General features: G+C 54.1%; 4 protein-coding genes across 4 annotated transcripts; 3 read left to right on the top strand and 1 right to left on the bottom strand.

Annotated features, from left to right (window-relative positions):
* Positions 1-792: 792 nt before the first annotated feature.
* Positions 793-2602, top strand: GCG54_00003507 (ATP-dependent clpX-like chaperone; the record flags this gene model as incomplete). Its single annotated transcript, XM_045403580.1, has 2 exons — positions 793-1460; positions 1516-2602. The coding sequence occupies 2 exons, from the start codon at positions 793-795 to the stop codon at positions 2600-2602; spliced, it is 1755 nt and encodes a 584-aa protein (XP_045259768.1).
* A 1000-nt stretch (positions 2603-3602) lies between these two features.
* GCG54_00003506 (2-oxoglutarate dehydrogenase) lies at positions 3603-6786 on the top strand (the record flags this gene model as incomplete). The annotated part of the gene is made up of 2 exons (XM_045403579.1): positions 3603-6189; positions 6245-6786. 2 exons carry the CDS (start codon positions 3603-3605, stop codon positions 6784-6786), a joined length of 3129 nt encoding a protein of 1042 aa, XP_045259767.1.
* A 1206-nt stretch (positions 6787-7992) lies between these two features.
* Positions 7993-9958, top strand: GCG54_00003505 (ATP synthase subunit beta; the record flags this gene model as incomplete). The annotated part of the gene is made up of 7 exons (XM_045403578.1): positions 7993-8003; positions 8084-8228; positions 8305-8326; positions 8404-8489; positions 8559-8601; positions 8656-9210; positions 9267-9958. The coding sequence occupies 7 exons, from the start codon at positions 7993-7995 to the stop codon at positions 9956-9958; spliced, it is 1554 nt and encodes a 517-aa protein (XP_045259766.1).
* Positions 9959-13227: 3269 nt separating this feature from the next.
* On the bottom strand, positions 13228-15710 carry GCG54_00003504 (uncharacterized protein; the record flags this gene model as incomplete). Its single annotated transcript, XM_045403577.1, has 2 exons — positions 13228-15038; positions 15623-15710. 2 exons carry the CDS (start codon positions 15708-15710, stop codon positions 13228-13230), a joined length of 1899 nt encoding a protein of 632 aa, XP_045259765.1.
* Positions 15711-17002: the final 1292 nt, after the last annotated feature.

The raw sequence follows: 17002 nt of genomic DNA, 5'->3' as shown, positions 1-17002 counted from the left end.
CCGGCCGTTGAAGGCGATTTTCCGGATGAAGCAGCCGTTGCGTTCACAAAACAAAAACAAGATCTGTCAATTCACTGCCCCACGTCCGGAAATGGTTGGACCCAATGTGCTTATGGTCTCCTGACCCCAGCCTGGAGGTTTCCAATGTACCATAGGTGAGCTTTGCCGGGAGTCTGATCTGTGTTTTACAAGCCTACAGGCATATAGGACATGATCTGATCTGTGAATATCCCGCAGAGCCGCCCATTGCCCGTCCCCAGTTCGTCTGCGAGTGGCTGGCAGGAGACGCCGCTTGTAAGGAGACTGACTGTAAGGAGACCAGGGGAGCTCTCCGAAATGCCAGTTAGGTCGGCACTAACACTGCAACGCACGCAGCAGGGTCTGCGATTGGAACATCGTAGACACGATGGCAAAAGTGCTGCGTCATGCCTCGCGTTGCGATAAGCTATTTCCCATCAATGTCAATTTGACTTTGGAAAGGCAGCAGCAAGTTATGTCAATGAGCAAACAAACCATCTGATAACAATCAACTGCATCCCCAATCTTAGCCGGTCCTAAGCGCTGGAGCTTGAGCTCCTCAACCCCGCATCCGGGCCACTGCGGCGGACAGCTCTGACCAAGCTTCCTTATCCGGCCAACCAGCCACAATCTCACGACATCCGCCATCTACTCCGGTAACCGGACTGTCAGCCCGCACCACCAACGTCTACTCGACACAAATCCGACAGCTACCTCCCTAACGATCATCATCCTTCGGCCAGGCTATGGTTCCCTCGTCGGGTCGCCTGCACCATGCCTCTACCCGTCAGGCCATCGGCCTACACCTGTGCACGCTGCTTTCTGCTTTCCAATGCTAGGCGCACCTTCTCCGTCTCACCCGCCGCACGAGTCGCACCGAGGCGCACTCAGGACTTCAACTCCGGCTTCACGAGCAGCTATGATCCGTCTACCGAGACCGGCCGAGGTCCCATGTTCAACAAGAACAAGTTCGGCGTTCCGCAGTTCTATCCCCGAGACCTCAAGAAGCGCGTCGACGATTACGTAGTCGGACAAGACCGAGCAAAGAAGACGATATGTTCTACCATCTTCAACCACTACCAGGGTGTTCGAAGAAGGACGAACCAGGACCATGAAGAGAGGGTTCAGAGGGAAAAGGCCGAAAGACAGCGATATGCTCGGGATAGGGATTTGCCCGAGAGGCGGGACGTTCATCCCGTCCAAGGTCAGCGCAGTCGCTACTCGCCCTTCCAGCGCTATCGTGCTGATGAAGAATGGCCGCAAGATGAGTTCCCTGGCCATGCTGAATCTGTACAGCACATGGACGAAGGTTACAGTTCGCCGACCGGCTTCGACGGCTCTTACCTGGTCGAGGAGCCCATAACCCCGCCTCAGGTCAAGATTGACAAGAGCAACCTCCTCCTCATCGGTCCTACCGGTGTTGGCAAGACCTATATTTTAGAGTAAGATGAGTGCCTCCAGTCGGTCTTCATGGTTCGGTTTGCTAACTTGCTGCAGGACTCTAAGTAAGAAGCTTAACGTGCCTTTTACGATAGCCGACTGCAACTCGTTCACCCAAGCCGGTTACATTGGGCAGGATGTAGAGACGTGCATAGAACGATTGTTGATCGAAGCGAATTACGACATCAAGGCGACCGAGCATGGCATTGTCGTTCTGGACGAGTTCGATAAGCTGGCCAAACGGGACAGCATGAACGGCCGAGATGTTGGTGGAGAAGGCGTCCAGCAAGCTCTCCTGAAGCTGGTTGAGGGCTCCAAGGTGACCGTCAACGTCAAAGACAACAGGTCATCGAGGTCCGCTTCACCTATCACGACGAACTACACATCTTCAAGTTCAACGTCGGCCCCGCAGTCCACTCCACCGCAGGGCAAGGTCGATCAATACACGATCGACACCACAAATATTCTATTCGTCTTTTGTGGCGCATTTGTTGGTCTCGACAAGGTAGTTGTACGAAGAGTGTCGAAGCCCTCGATGGGTTTCGGCTCCGAGTTGCGAGCTTCACAAGGCCTTGGCAACACCCATGCCATTCCACGCCAGTTGTTCTCGCACCTACCGCACGTCGACGCGGAGGCTCCGGCGTCTTCGTATACACCACTCGATCTGACAACGCCTGTGGATTTACAGGCTTTCGGGTTCATTCCTGAACTGATCGGCCGAGTGCACAATATCTGCGCTCTCAGCCCGTTGTCCCTAGATGACCTATTTAGGATTTTGACGGAACCGCGCAACAGTCTCGTTGCGCAGTATACCGCTCTGTTCGAAACATATCCTTCACGCTTACACTTTACCAGAAAAGCATTGTACGCTATTGCTGAGAGGGCTGCCAAGTCTGAGACTGGCGCTCGCGGCCTCAAAATGGAAATGGAGAGGGTTCTGGCTGAGCCCATTTTCGACGCCCCCATGCCGTATGTATTGATCACCGAAGCCTGTGTTAAAGGTTCCCAGAAGGCAGATTACTGGGGTAAAGACGGAAGACTGGAGGTTGAGCGTCGAATGGCTGAGGAAGATGTGGACAATGCGCCACATACTCCAGAGGTGACTTTCGAGCAGTACCGAGAAGCTGGCCAGAGCGGCGCTTGAAGGCCATGGCATACATATATACCTTGATTTGTTTGGGAGCATATACCTGTGCGCGGTATGGAGTTGGGGAGTAACATACTTAGTTAAGATAATGATGCACCCGCATGCGAAGACTGCTGAGTTTGCAGATTTGTGCTGAAAGTTTTTGCTCCATCTAACAAAACACAATGCGTAAGGTGAAAAGTTGGAACACATAATTCTGTTTTGTTCACTGGAATAAATCATATGAATCCAACATATTCACAATATCGTAGCGAATCAGCAAAACGTTCGTAGAAATGATGCAGCATTCGTCTGGTTCTCAGTACAATTGATTGTGCTGGGCCATGATTTTCAACCAGCGTTCTCACAGATCAGAATAGCGCTAATCACCACCGGTGCTTGATCGCTTTTTTGAAAGACACGATCCAGAGTGGAATGACGGAAACGGCAGGGTGAGAGGTAAAGCCACAGCTGAGGTAATCTATGTCTTATCACCTAGTGGCCCTGTCAGAAATGCGCGTTGTGCCCAGGGTGGCCCTTCCCCCAAATGGAGTTCACTGTGAGGTTCCCCGTGATCTTGAGAAAGTGATTGATTGCAAGATATCTCTCGGGGCTTATTAACAAAAGATCAATCGGCTGTTTTGAAAAAAGATGTAACAAAGGCTTAGAAAAAAAAGAAGAAGAAACAATTGAATATCGTTACGTACATCAAGTCCCGGGAGGCGGCGCTGACTGTTGCTGCCACAGGTGACCGCCATAGGTCATCCCCACAGATGACAGATGACCACTGACCAGCAACCAATGCCATGACCAGGATATCCCTATTCTAAGAAACCTACAATTTTTCTCCACCAGTCCCAGACAGATTTGCCGCAGGCCCGTACGAACCCGACCCCCTTCTTCCGAGGACCGACTCAACCCCGGCCCCGTCATCGTACAGCTTCAGTTTTTGTTTTCCTTTTCCTTTCCATGTCCATTCGACTCCCTACATTCCCTCCCATCAACCCCAACCGCCACCATGTTGCGAAGCTCCGTGTGTAGAGCTGGCACTCGGGTGCTCCAGGCCTCGAAACCCACGGCCTCGTCGAGCTTCTCGACGATCGCGTCGCGAACCTCTGCGAGGAAGCTCGCCTCTGCCCGTCGCCCCTTGGCCTTGACCAGCCAACGTCATTATGCGAGCGCAACCGACTCGGCCCCGAACCCCAACGACAACTTCCTGTCCGGCAACACCGCCAACTACATCGATGAGATGTACATGCAATGGAAGCAGGACCCCAAGAGCGTTCACGTCTCATGGCAGGTCTACTTCAAGAACATGGAGAACGGCGACATGCCCATCTCCCAGGCCTTCACTCCTCCCCCTTCTCTGGTTCCCGGTGCCATCGGTGGTGTTCCTGCCCTCGGCGCCAGCCTCGGTGAGGGCTCTGAGATCACCAACCACTTGAAGGTCCAGCTTCTCGTGCGTGCCTACCAGGCTCGAGGCCACCACAAGGCCAACATTGACCCTCTGGGCATCCGAAACGAATCCACTGGCTTTGGTAACATCAAGCCCAAGGAGCTTTCCCTCGAGCACTACCAGTTCACCGAGAAGGATCTCGACGCCGAGTACGAGTTGGGACCCGGCATTCTCCCCCGCTTCAAGAGAGAGGGCCGTGAGAAAATGACGCTCCGCGAGATCATTGCCGCTTGCGAAAAAATTTACTGCGGTTCCTACGGTGTCGAATTCATCCACATCCCCGACAGAGAGAAGTGCGACTGGCTGCGCGAGCGCATTGAGGTTCCCCAGCCCTTCAAGTACTCTATCGACGAGAAGCGCCGTATCCTCGATCGTCTTATTTGGAGTTCGAGCTTTGAGTCTTTCCTCGCCACCAAATACCCCAATGACAAGCGTTTCGGTCTCGAGGGTTGCGAGACCCTGGTTCCCGGTATGAAGGCCCTCATCGACCGTAGCGTTGATTACGGCGTCAAGGACATTGTCATCGGCATGCCTCACCGTGGTCGTCTCAATGTCCTCAGCAACGTCGTCAGAAAGCCCAACGAGTCCATCTTCAGCGAGTTCGCCGGAACTGCCGGTGGTGAGGACGAAGGCTCCGGTGACGTCAAGTACCATCTTGGTATGAACTTCGAGCGCCCTACCCCCTCCGGAAAGCGTGTCCAGCTTTCTCTCGTCGCCAACCCTTCCCACTTGGAGGCTGAAGACCCTGTCGTTCTCGGCAAGACCCGTGCTATTCAGCACTACAACAACGACGAGAAGACTCACCGCACCGCCATGGGTGTCCTCCTCCACGGTGACGCCGCCTTCGCTGCTCAGGGCGTTGTCTACGAGTGTCTCGGGTTCCACTCTCTGCCGGCCTTCTCGACTGGCGGCACCATCCACCTCGTTGTTAACAACCAGATCGGTTTCACCACTGACCCTCGTTTCGCTCGCTCCACCCCATACTGTACCGACATTGCCAAGGCGATCGATGCCCCCGTTTTCCACGTCAATGCCGACGACGTCGAGGCCGTCAACTTCGTTTGCCAGATCGCCGCTGACTGGCGCGCCGAGTTCCAGCAAGACGTCATCATCGACTTGGTCTGCTACCGTAAGCACGGCCACAACGAGACCGACCAGCCCTCCTTTACCCAGCCTTTGATGTACAAGCGCATCCAGGACCACGATTCCCAGATTGGCATCTACATCAACAAGCTCCTGGAGGACGGCAGCTTCACCAAGGAGGATATCGATGAGCACAAGCAGTGGGTCTGGGGCATGCTCGAGGAGAGCTTCTCCAAGTCCAAGGACTACCAGCCTACCTCTAAGGAGTGGACCACTTCCGCCTGGAACGGCTTCAAGTCCCCCAAGGAGCTGGCCACTGAGGTTCTTCCCCACAACGAGACCAGCGTCGATGGCAAGACTCTGGAGCACATTGGCACCGTCATTGGCAGCACTCCCGACGGCTTCCAAGCTCACCGCAACCTGAAGCGTATCCTCTCCAACAGGACCAAGTCGGTTGTCGAGGGTCAGAACATCGACATGCCCACTGCTGAGGCTTTGGCTTTCGGTTCGCTCGTCACTGAGGGCCACCACGTCCGTGTTTCCGGCCAGGATGTCGAGCGTGGTACTTTCTCTCAGCGTCACGCTGTTTTCCACGACCAGGCGACTGAGGACACCCACACTCCTCTCCAGCACATCAGCAAGGACCAGGGCAAGTTCGTCATCTCCAACTCCTCGTTGAGTGAGTTCGGCGCTCTCGGTTTCGAGTACGGTTACTCTCTGTCCTCCCCTAACGCCCTTGTCATGTGGGAGGCCCAGTTCGGTGACTTCGCCAACAACGCGCAGTGCATCATTGACCAGTTCATCGCTTCTGGTGAAGCCAAGTGGATGCAGCGTACTGGTCTTGTCGTCTCTCTCCCTCACGGCTACGACGGCCAGGGTCCCGAGCACTCCTCCGGTCGTCTGGAGCGCTGGCTCCAACTCTGCAACGAGGACCCTCGTGTCTTCCCCTCTCCTGAGAAGCTGGAGCGCCAGCACCAGGACTGCAACATCCAGATCGCCTACATGACCAGCCCGTCCAACCTGTTCCACGTCCTCCGCCGACAGATGCACCGTCAATTCCGCAAGCGTAAGTTTCTATGGTTCCAAATTTTCGATAAAGTATGCCTGCTAACATGGATCAGCTCTTATCATCTTCTTCTCCAAGGCTCTCCTGCGTCACCCTCTTGCCCGCTCCAACATTGAGGAGTTCACTGGAGATTCTCACTTCAGATGGATCATTCCCGATCCTGAGCATGAGACTGGTGCTATCAAGTCCAAGGAGGAGATTGACCGTGTCATCCTCTGCTCTGGTCAGGTCTGGGCCACTCTGTCCAAGTACCGCGCCGACAACAAGATCGACAACGTTGCCTTCACTCGTCTTGAGCAGCTGAACCCCTTCCCCTGGCAACAATTGAAGGAGAACCTCGACCAGTACCCTAATGCCAAGACTATCGTCTGGTGCCAGGAGGAGCCCCTCAACGCGGGAGCCTGGAGCTTCACGCAGCCTCGTTTGGAGACCCTGTTGAACCAGACAGAGCACCACGACCGCAAGCACGTCATGTACGCGGGCCGTGGACCCAGTGCATCTGTTGCTGCTGGTAACAAGGGGCTGCATAACAAGGAGGAGCAGGAGTTCCTGGAGATGGCTTTCAACGTTAAGCAGGACAAGCTGAAGGGTGAGTAAATTCGATAACAGACGGTCACCTTATGACTGGAGCGACTGGCGAGGAATAGAAGATGGGAATGGAAGGGATCAATCAGAATGGCGGGCGCAATTCCTGGCTTGTACAACTGTAAAACTATACCTATGAGTAATAACCACATGCCCTCCATGACGGAGAGATTGTGCAAGTTACAGCAAACGGACGGGCAGGGAAAGCATCCTAGATACACTAGCATCAGGGCGGGTCACAGCGCCGCCTTTTAGCGATATACCTGCTATCTACTGAATTTAAGTTATGTTTAAAAGATGTTCATGAGAATGAGAAGGGAAAAAGATGTGACAGTTTCGATAAACTCAAGTTTATATACAGGATTAATACGTAGTCACTGAAAATTGTTATTGCCGTCATGAAAATAACATCTTATAGATGTCATGAAATAGAAAATTGTGCTTCGTGAGATACTCAAAGAGAGTAACTAGGATTCAAAGGCTTACGGAGGTTGGGTTGGAACTTGAATGCGTGTAGTTGCGGTATCGCTGTCCAGTGTCGGCGGAAAGTCCTCGGCTCGGGGGCGGATTTGGTGATGTTCGGAGAGCGGAGAGTGAGGAGTCGAGCCGTGGTGGCAGGCGCTCATCACCGGGGAAATCAGGGACACGTACTCGGGGACACTGGACCTGGAGGGCATTGGTTGCTGGGCTTCTCTGTCTTTCTTCCCTGGTGCCTGGGGCTGCAACAATTGCCAGGAAAAGAGGACCCAACATTTGCGACATTCACCCACAGTACCCACTGCGAGTGGAATCTCTCAATGTGTGTTTTTTTTTTCTTTGCTTCCAACATCGGGCTAGAAGGACAGAAAGTTCCCAGTCTCCCAGGAGCTGCCGGGCTCAGTGGGAAGGCTAGAAAAGTGCGGTCCAGCGGTTGTCAGTGGTGTCCTTGCGGCTACGTCCAGGGCGTCCAGTGCTGTGTGTCGCTGTGTGTCATGCTCTCCAATTGAACCCGAACGTGGACCCGGTGTCTCCCGGAGGGACCAGGACGCCTAGATCGGGATTAGCGTGACGAGGTAATTTTTCCTGCTCGATATCCGATCACGTGACGCCCCCAGCAAAGCTCTAACCGACGAAGCGTAGATTCCGAGCAAAACTGCTCACTTCCTCCTAAGTCCTCCCCCAAACCTCAACCATCACCTCTCCACTCCCATCCGAAGTCGCCCTTTTTCATCTGTCAAGATGTTCAAGAGGTTCGTACCATCTTCCTGATCGACTCCTTGAACCGTCCCGCGTTCAATTGGCCCCAATTGAGCTAACCATGCCCAAATAGCGGCATTTCCTCCTTCGCCAGGGCGGCTCGCCCTTCTTTCGCGGCGAACGCTACCCGCCGCGCCATCAGACCTGCCAACTTCAGATTCCCCGCGAGCAGCAGATTCGCCTCTACTGCCGGTGTCGGTGATGGAAAGATCTACCAGGTTCGTGGACCCCTCGTTGCTGCTCCCTTCCGTTAACCCGAGGGCCATGTCGGTTACTGACAACATACTTCCACAGGTCATTGGTGCCGTCGTCGATGGTTCGTAAACACCGAGAGAAAAACTTTCATGGGGCCTGCCTCCATCTCAACGACCTCGATACTGACTTACAACGCAGTCAAGTTCGACACTGCCAAGCTCCCCGCCATTCTGAACGCCCTCGAGACGACGAACAACAACCAGAAGCTGGTTCTTGAGGTGTCGGTACGTACCTTGACGGACACCGAAAAAAAACAACTGCCGCAAAGTTCCGCATCTAACACATGTTAACAGCAACACTTGGGTGAGAATGTCGTCCGTTGCATTGCCATGGACGGTTAGTACTATTGCCTGGGAAAAGTTTTCCGCACTGAAACTCACGCTATTCCAGGTACTGAGGGTCTCGTCCGTGGCTCCAAGGCCACCGACACTGGTGCCCCCATCACCATTCCCGTCGGCCCCGCGACTCTGGGCCGTATCATCAACGTCACTGGTGACCCCATTGACGAGCGTGGCCCCATCAAGACCGACAAGAAGCTTCCCATTCACGCCGAGCCCCCCGAGTTCATCGACCAGTCCACCACCGCCGAGATTCTCGTCACTGGTATCAAGGTCGTCGACCTCCTCGCCCCCTACGCCCGTGGTGGAAAGATTGGTCTCTTCGGTGGTGCCGGTGTCGGCAAGACCGTCTTCATCCAGGAGCTGATCAACAACATCGCCAAGGCCCACGGTGGTTACTCCGTCTTCACTGGTGTCGGTGAGCGTACCCGTGAGGGTAACGATCTGTACCACGAGATGCAGGAGACTTCCGTCATTCAGCTTGACGGCGAGTCCAAGGTCGCCCTGGTGTTTGGTCAGATGAACGAGCCCCCCGGTGCCCGTGCCCGTGTCGCCCTTACTGGTCTTACCATTGCTGAGTACTTCCGTGACGAGGAGGGACAGGATGGTGAGTTGTTTCTCGTAGCAGATTGCGCCACCAACGCGTAGCTAACCAGTTCACAGTGTTGCTCTTCATTGACAACATTTTCCGTTTCACCCAGGCCGGTTCTGAGGTGTCTGCCCTGCTGGGTCGTATCCCCTCTGCCGTCGGTTACCAGCCTACCCTCGCCATTGACATGGGTGGTATGCAGGAGCGTATTACCACCACCAAGAAGGGTTCCATTACTTCCGTCCAGGCCGTCTACGTCCCTGCTGACGATTTGACTGACCCTGCCCCTGCCACCACCTTCGCTCACTTGGACGCCACCACTGTCTTGTCCCGTGGTATCTCCGAGTTGGGTATCTACCCCGCTGTCGACCCTCTTGACTCCAAGTCTCGTATGCTGGACCCCCGTATTGTCGGCCAGGACCACTACGACACCGCCACCCGCGTCCAGCAGATCCTCCAGGAGTACAAGTCTCTTCAGGATATCATTGCCATTCTGGGTATGGACGAACTTTCTGAGGCTGACAAGCTCACCGTCGAGCGTGCCCGTAAGATCCAGCGTTTCCTGTCCCAGCCCTTCACCGTCGCCCAGGTTTTCACTGGTATCGAGGGTAAGCTCGTTGACCTTAAGGACACCATTGCCTCTTTCAAGGCCATTCTGTCCGGTGAGGGTGATGCCCTTCCTGAGGGTGCCTTCTACATGGTCGGTGACTTCGCCTCTGCTAAGGCGAAGGGTGAGAAGATTCTGGCGGAGCTGGAGAACAACTAAACGACTCCTGACGAAAATACCAATGAGCGTCGAGAGGTGGGCATATAGCCTGTGTATAGAAGAGGAACGATGGAATGGGGAGGTTTCTTAGCTCAATTCAAGTCTCTTTTGTGAGCTGTGTACCAAGAAATCTACTTAATTCCTCTTGTAGTTGAGAGAATCTCCTTATTTCTTCAAACGCCGTCCCGTGCCAAATGTGAGAATACGTCCCCCCGCCCCAGTGATACCTGCCCCTGCAACGTTCTAGGCTGTCACTTCCGTGAGCACCCCGCGCCAATCGATTATGACGTTGGTTAGCCCCCTGCCTCATCGGTGTCTCCCATGCGGGTTCCCCTTCTGGGGTAGAATTGCCCAGGAGCGGATACTGATTATCTCAGGTCTGTCGACCGGACCATTAATTCACTGCCACGACCATTAAACGCTAATCAACCATGAATCTCTAGACTTGATTGAGCCGCTGCTCCAGAGTTAAACGGCCGTTCTTCTGTTATCTGTCGTCTTGTAAACTCCAGATCACCATCAGTACGTGTTACACACGTACAACGCCATCCTCCCTCGACAGTGGTCAAAAAGGATGGACAATCTAGGAATCGAACCTAGGACCTACCCCATGCGAAGGGGTCGTTATACCACTAAACCCATCGCCCGTTTGCCTGCTTTGGAGGCATGATGTTGTGGTGGGAAGCATGGTTGTAGATTGGAATATCAAAGGCGAGCTGATGGGCTTTGAGGGTTGACGCATGGGGTGTAGTTGTGTCTCGCGGGGATGAGTGGCTGAAGTTTGGGCGCGGGTGATTGGTGTTGAAGCCGGGGCTGGGGTGTCACGTTCGGAACGTGTTTTCGTGTGTTGTGGTTTGTGGGAGACGCACTCTGTGTGTGAAGCTGCGTCGTCCTCGATAGATGTCTGGAATGTTGCTAAGTTCTGCATCTGAATTCCGTGTTGTATCTCGGTGGTATTAGGGCCAAGGATCTCTGCTCAGGCGAGGATCGTTGGTGGCAGAGGTGACGTTTGACTGTAGATAAAAGAGCTAGACCAAGTGAGAATGAGCAGGCTTATTGTTTCTAGAAAACCGGATGATGCTCGTCTTTGGGTCTTTGTACGTGTCTAAGTTTGCGAAGAGGGTCATGTGGGTTTCACCATGGTCAAAATTCGCTTCGTTACAGTCGTGTGTTCTATTCGACCAAGGAAGAACACCGGTAAAATAATTGGGTAGAAAAGTCGCGAGAACACGAAATGGACGTCGTGTCGAAAGTGAAGCAGACTCAGAGGACCGCAGCGTGACACAATACAGCTGCGCCGTTTGTTCTTAAGGCTACCTATTCGAAAAAACAAAGTCACCAGAGTTGTATTTGGAGACTACTCGCACGTTATCAGCCGCCTTTTTATAGGATAGAACGAGCAATGCCTATTGTGTCTCTTAGATAAGTCAGGTCAAGGTCCTCCCGCCCGAGGCCATGGATGAATGGTTGAATCTCGAAATGAGTCGATCGTCATGGATGGCAGTCGCGATATCCAAGTCATTACACTGGAGGAGTTGTGTACAATAGCCTGTCATTAAGGACTCATTCGTAAGACTACTATATCTCTTCATTCCCGTACAATTATCATTCATTACACGGCTCGGAGTACTCTTTCATTTTCGACGCCGGTGGCGCCAGTGTACAGGTGTTTTCACATAAAGCTTTCCTGATAAGGGGCTGTTTTTTACGTAGGAAGAGCACCATCAGCGGGCGATTCCATCCCGGGAAAGAATCTCAGACGAGCTACGTTGACTCGAGCTATTATATGTAGATCTGAAGTGCAAAGCTGGGCGCAGTCCAGAGATGTGAATTGCTGAAATATCATAGAAAAGAACCAAGCATACATAGCACTTTCGGAAGATAACTCCCAATCTGTCGACTCACATTCGGGTCACATTCGGGTCACATTCGGGATATATCTTCCTGCACGATTTGGATGGATGTTGCGTCAGGTGAGGCGTTATCCGTCAACATCTGTAGGTCCGTATTCTCAACGATACAGGTACATAGGCTCTTCTGCAACGAGGGCAAAGTGTTGACCTTGCATTTTTCTGTGCGTAAAACTCTAACCAAACACAGGGCATGAACTTTGTGTTGTAGTTGGTTTCCTCGGTAGGTAGGGCTCTTATCTTCTACGATGGCGCTGAGACGTTAGTCTCTTGCATTCCATACTTATTCTTTGAGGAAGGTCTAGATTTTGAGTCAATAATTCATCATTGCGCACGAAGACTTACCTTCGGCAATCAGAGGATGTACTGGATCTCATCGAGATATTATAAAAACAGACAGTTTTCTGCTTCCTACTCGCGAGGCAAACATACTGAGGCTCACGACCTTGTTGTCAAGCTACATATAATTCTATCTGAATTTATCTCACGACTTATCGTTTTATTCCCTTCATTATAGGACTCCTTTCATGATCAAACTGCAAACCAACTGCTTGGCAGTGCTATGGGAGTATTCCCAGGAAATAGGCACTTCAGAACATGATAGACGTCACTGAAAAGAAACCGAGACTAGGTAGCATTATGTGGGAGAAGTATGCGCAGGATCAGCGGGCTGGCTTATACATAGCCTCACCATGGGGCTCCATGCTCGCCATGGCGTAGCATCATAGACCGAGGGAAAGCGGGTGGCAAGAAGTCAACAGTTACCGCCAGAACAAAGTTCATCAAATGGATAGGGCGACCAGAGCCTTTTCAAGTTGATGTACAGCCAGACATGGCAGGCTTTTGTTCCAACCAACGCCCCAGGGATCAATCCCCATACATGATTTCCCAAGCAACGGTTCGTATGTATGATGCCCAGACGATAGTCCATACAGGCCAGATAAATGCCCCAACAGTTCACCCACACACTACAATGGCTGAGGATAGCCTTGGTATCGTAAAGACCGTCAAGAGGAAGGATATCGCAGGAACATAATATGAAATTTCAACATGATTCTGTGCTGAATTGTTCATGTACACATTTTCAACTGAAGAGACGAGGACTCAACACTACCTACGCCGGGGCAATTGTCCTACTGAAAAAGAAAACGATGCAGTCTGATGCTGGCATTTAAATCGATGTCTCTACATCATATGGGTATCAGAAGTCGCATGAACCACTTTCCCTTCTCGGGTCGCCCAAGACCCTTCTCCAAAGTCTCTTCCCGCCGGCGAACCTCTTGTCGCCCACAAGGCCCCCGGTCAAGCTCAACGTAACCAATTATTTCCATCATTATCATGTTTTTCATGGACCTGACCCTATGCAGCCGTCGCTTCTTTTCCGTTTGCCGCCCCGTTTCCATTACCCGCTCCTGTGGCGGGATGGTGTTGTCCAAGACCGAGGACCCTTTGCAGGCTTCTTCTAATGCCCTTACCGGTTCCAGCCTCGTCATGGCCCTCGGTCTTTTCTGCCCTGCCCAAGAAGCCGAAGCTCATTCTACGAACGGCGTTCTGCCCTGCACCATCTGTCGCGGACTTCTTCCTCCGCCGCACAGCGACGATACCAACGTCAGCGGCCGGCTTCGGAGGCCACTCACCGTCTCGCTTCCACCCTACAACACAGGCTCTAATCATGTCTGACAAGTTGACGGGGCATGAGGGCGTCAGGGCGTGTACAATCACCTTCTCGTACAACGAGATGTACACTGAAGGAGTGATGGATGCACGCATTGGGTTTCCGGGAGGAAGCAGGGGCGCGGGAAGAGGAACCAGGGTCTCGACGGGGTACGTCACAGCCGCGGCCGATGCCGCTGACCGTGCGGACTCCTTAGACTTTGACGCAGTGAGCTCTTTGGTGAGCTCGGAGCCATCCGACACAACGGCCGAAGCATCGTTGCTCGGCCGCTGCTGCAGAGAATGAGGCGGCGACGATGGAGACGCACCGAAAGGTGCTGGCGAAGGCTGGGACATTGAGGAGCGGAAGAAGAGGCGGCGGGGCGACAGCGGCGAGAATGTCTGCGTGGGAGAAACGGGTTTGGCGCGAACGCGCACCGTACGTGCGCCTGTCCAGGCATTGCGCCTCGCCTCGAAGCAGGCCAGCCCTTCATTCCACTGCATTTCCTCACGTAGAGCCCGCCTCCGCGCCGTACGCTTCTCGGCGACGGAGGCTTTTACCGCGGCGCCGATCGCATCGGGGCTGTCGAAGCGGAACGGGGAGAGAGACAGTGGGACGGGCTCCTCGTCGGAGAGGTCAGACACCCATTCCAAGCGAGGCTTGAAGCGTGCCGGGTCTTCTGAGACGGTGCTGTAGACGGACTCGGCATCGCTGTCTGAGAACCCCCCTTCCTCGTCGTCGTCGTCACTGCTGTCCATGCTTTCGACTGCCACATCGTCGTCATTCGTCGCCGTCTGCGTCGCTTCGGGCTTGGGCTCGGCGGTCTCTTGAGTCTGTTCTACGGGTGCTTGTACGGGCGCATCAGCCTCGGTTGCTGGCGCTGGCGTCGGTTTTGGTGCAGCCACAGCATCGCCGTTCTGTTTTGGGGGTGGGATGACTGGTGGCCAGGCAAACTCCCAGTCGTTGCGGATCTTGGAGGCAAGGTACTTCTTAACTGCCTCCTTCTGCTTGACCTTATCCTTGCTCAGGAGGTCTGGGTCGTAGTCGGGCAAGTCCAGCGTCAAGGGCTGCTGGGACATGGAGTGCCTGAACTTGGCGAGAGGCGAGCGTGGGGACTTGTAAATGTCTGAGAAGATCATCTTGGTGGTGGACGATGAAGAGGCAGCGGTGGTGTGCTGTGGCTGGCTCTTTGGCTGGGTGTTGGCCTCAGGCGCAGCAAGAGAGGAGGATGGAGGGGGGGAGGAAGAAGTAGGCATGGGAGGCGACAGGTCTGGCTGGGAGCAGGGCGTCTGCTTTATTATATCGGGATGCGCAAGTGAAGCTCCCGGTCCAGCAGCCGTGACCGGGGATGTAGTAATAGTTACCGCAGCTGGAGTAGTGGCAGCTGGGTCTGGAGTAGCAGCGGTCTCCGTCGCAGTCGCGTGCGGGGTGGGCTGGTGGTGCGGGTGATGGAGCGCGCCGGTTTCTGGGGTGGTGGCCGCGGCCGCGGGTGGCCTGATGGTGGCTGCCAAGGGGGCTGGATTTGGTCAGTTTATAATTCCGTCATATGTAGAATAAACAGGCCTGGTCGATGTTTGTGCAGCGAAGTATGTGTTGTGCACCTAGAAATCATGCATTGAAAGTCTGGGGCATCGGATGAATAAGAAGAGAAAAGCAAGGCGAGGGGAAGAAACAGGAGCGGAAAGCGAGACAGTCAAGAGGGGGGATGCGAAGTGCGTGCCACTCTCAGGCATCGTGTAAGGCAAATGGCTGTTGGGGAAGCAAGGTAGTAGGTGTGTACGTTTTGTGTGCGTGTGTGTTGCGTGTGTTATGGCGGGCGTATGGCAAGGTAGCCAAGCCCGGTCCAGAACCTTGACCTCTTCTGCGTCGTCGAGCGTCTCCCGTCAGTTTTCCCTGAAGGTAGGTTCTTCTTTGCGTCGGGTGCCCGTATGTAGATAGGTAGGTATGGGGAAGGAGAATGCGGGTGGATGCAGAACAAGAGGAAGAAAGGCCGCATACATGAGAACAAAAGGAAGCAGCCCGGGGGAGGGGAGGGAAGGCAAAAGCGACAAAGCGAGGCTAGCGGCCCTGTGCCCGGTGTGGTGTCTCTCACCTACCTACCTTGATCTGATGTACGAGAAGCGGTGTCGTTGGCGTTGGCCTTGTCGCCGCCGGGGGGAGACGCAGCATCTTGGCCGGACCTGGACATGGATGCAACAGCTGAAGGATCTGCCGTCGCTTCTGCTGCTGCTGCTGCTTTTGCTGTTACTGCTGCTGCTTTTGCTATTACTGCTGCTTGAGCCATTGACGCTCCAACCGACGATGTAGATGCTATGGTTTTGGCTGCTACTTCTCGTGCTCACTTTTTTTTCCCTCCTTCCTCTCACAAAACTAGAAGAAACTAAAAAGCTGCCCAATGGCAAGCACAAACCGCCTGGCCCCCCAGTTCGTGAGGGCCATTTTTTCTTCGGGGCGGGCACAGGGTTCCATCACTAAAACGTCGGATGCGCCTCTGTGGCGGCTGTCTGAGCCGGTGAGATGAGAAGCAGAGGTGTCCCCGCTGCTGAGCCCGCTCTGCCCTGCCATTGCGCACCTTCAAAGTATCGAGCATCAGAACATTCTGGAGGGGGTCGGTTGCCCTCTCGTGGTTTAAGGTTCGCCATAGAGGGAACCCGAGGCTTAGCAGGTTCAAAGTATTCGTAACCAGGAAGCAATCCGAAGTGTTGAATTGTCAGGCCAATGAAGTGCGGCAGTCTGTGGCTCCTGGTGTCTCTGTCTTTCCGTGACTCTTCTCTCAAGCCCAGGCCCTCTCCGAGTTAAGGTAGGGTAGAGGACGGGGAACACTGGAGACAACTGGAGAGCGCACGAGGGCAAAGTGGGGAGAGATGGGCAATGCTCCCGTCCACGAGACATGCCATGTCTGCAAAAACTTTGCCTTTGCAAGTGACTGACTGCGCTCCTCTCTCGTGATCGGACTCCGGCCAAGACGCATCGAAGGCTCCATGACCACGACGGCTCAGCCTGCCGCGCTCGGAGTCTTGTAGGAAGTGCTTCAGATCCTTCGGTACCTGACGACGCCCAGATGAAGGAATCCTGTCTGTCGTCGCCGCCGCCTGTCACTTGCTTAGCACAGACAATGGACAAACCGCCCTAACGCAGTCCCAATCCGTCCAGACCACTGCCCGGCTTGCCAGTGACAGATCTAAAGGAGGGAACAACATAGTCTCGCGAGCTAGACCCCAAGAAGAGTGTTGCCGCCTCCGGTGTCGATATTCCCGGCGAGCTGCAGCAAGGTCCCCTTCTCGCCTGCTTTGCCAGCCAACCTCACATGCTACCACGGCTGCCAACCATTAGGCTCCCCCCGCCCGGATTCTTGCAGGGTGCAGATCCGGGGTTTTTGGTTGGATGGCTGGCCCTGGGGGTTTGAAGGATGCGTGGATGGAGCGTGTTTGGCCCAGTAGGGACGAACTGTACTCAGCACAAAGTACCAATCTCACCAAC

Source organism: Colletotrichum gloeosporioides, assembly GCF_011800055.1.
Source record: "Colletotrichum gloeosporioides strain Lc1 chromosome Unknown consensus_74, whole genome shotgun sequence".
NCBI lineage: Eukaryota > Fungi > Ascomycota > Sordariomycetes > Glomerellales > Glomerellaceae > Colletotrichum > Colletotrichum gloeosporioides.
The sequence above is the reverse complement of the archived record's forward strand: the minus strand, read 5'-3'. Positions and strand labels throughout refer to the sequence as shown.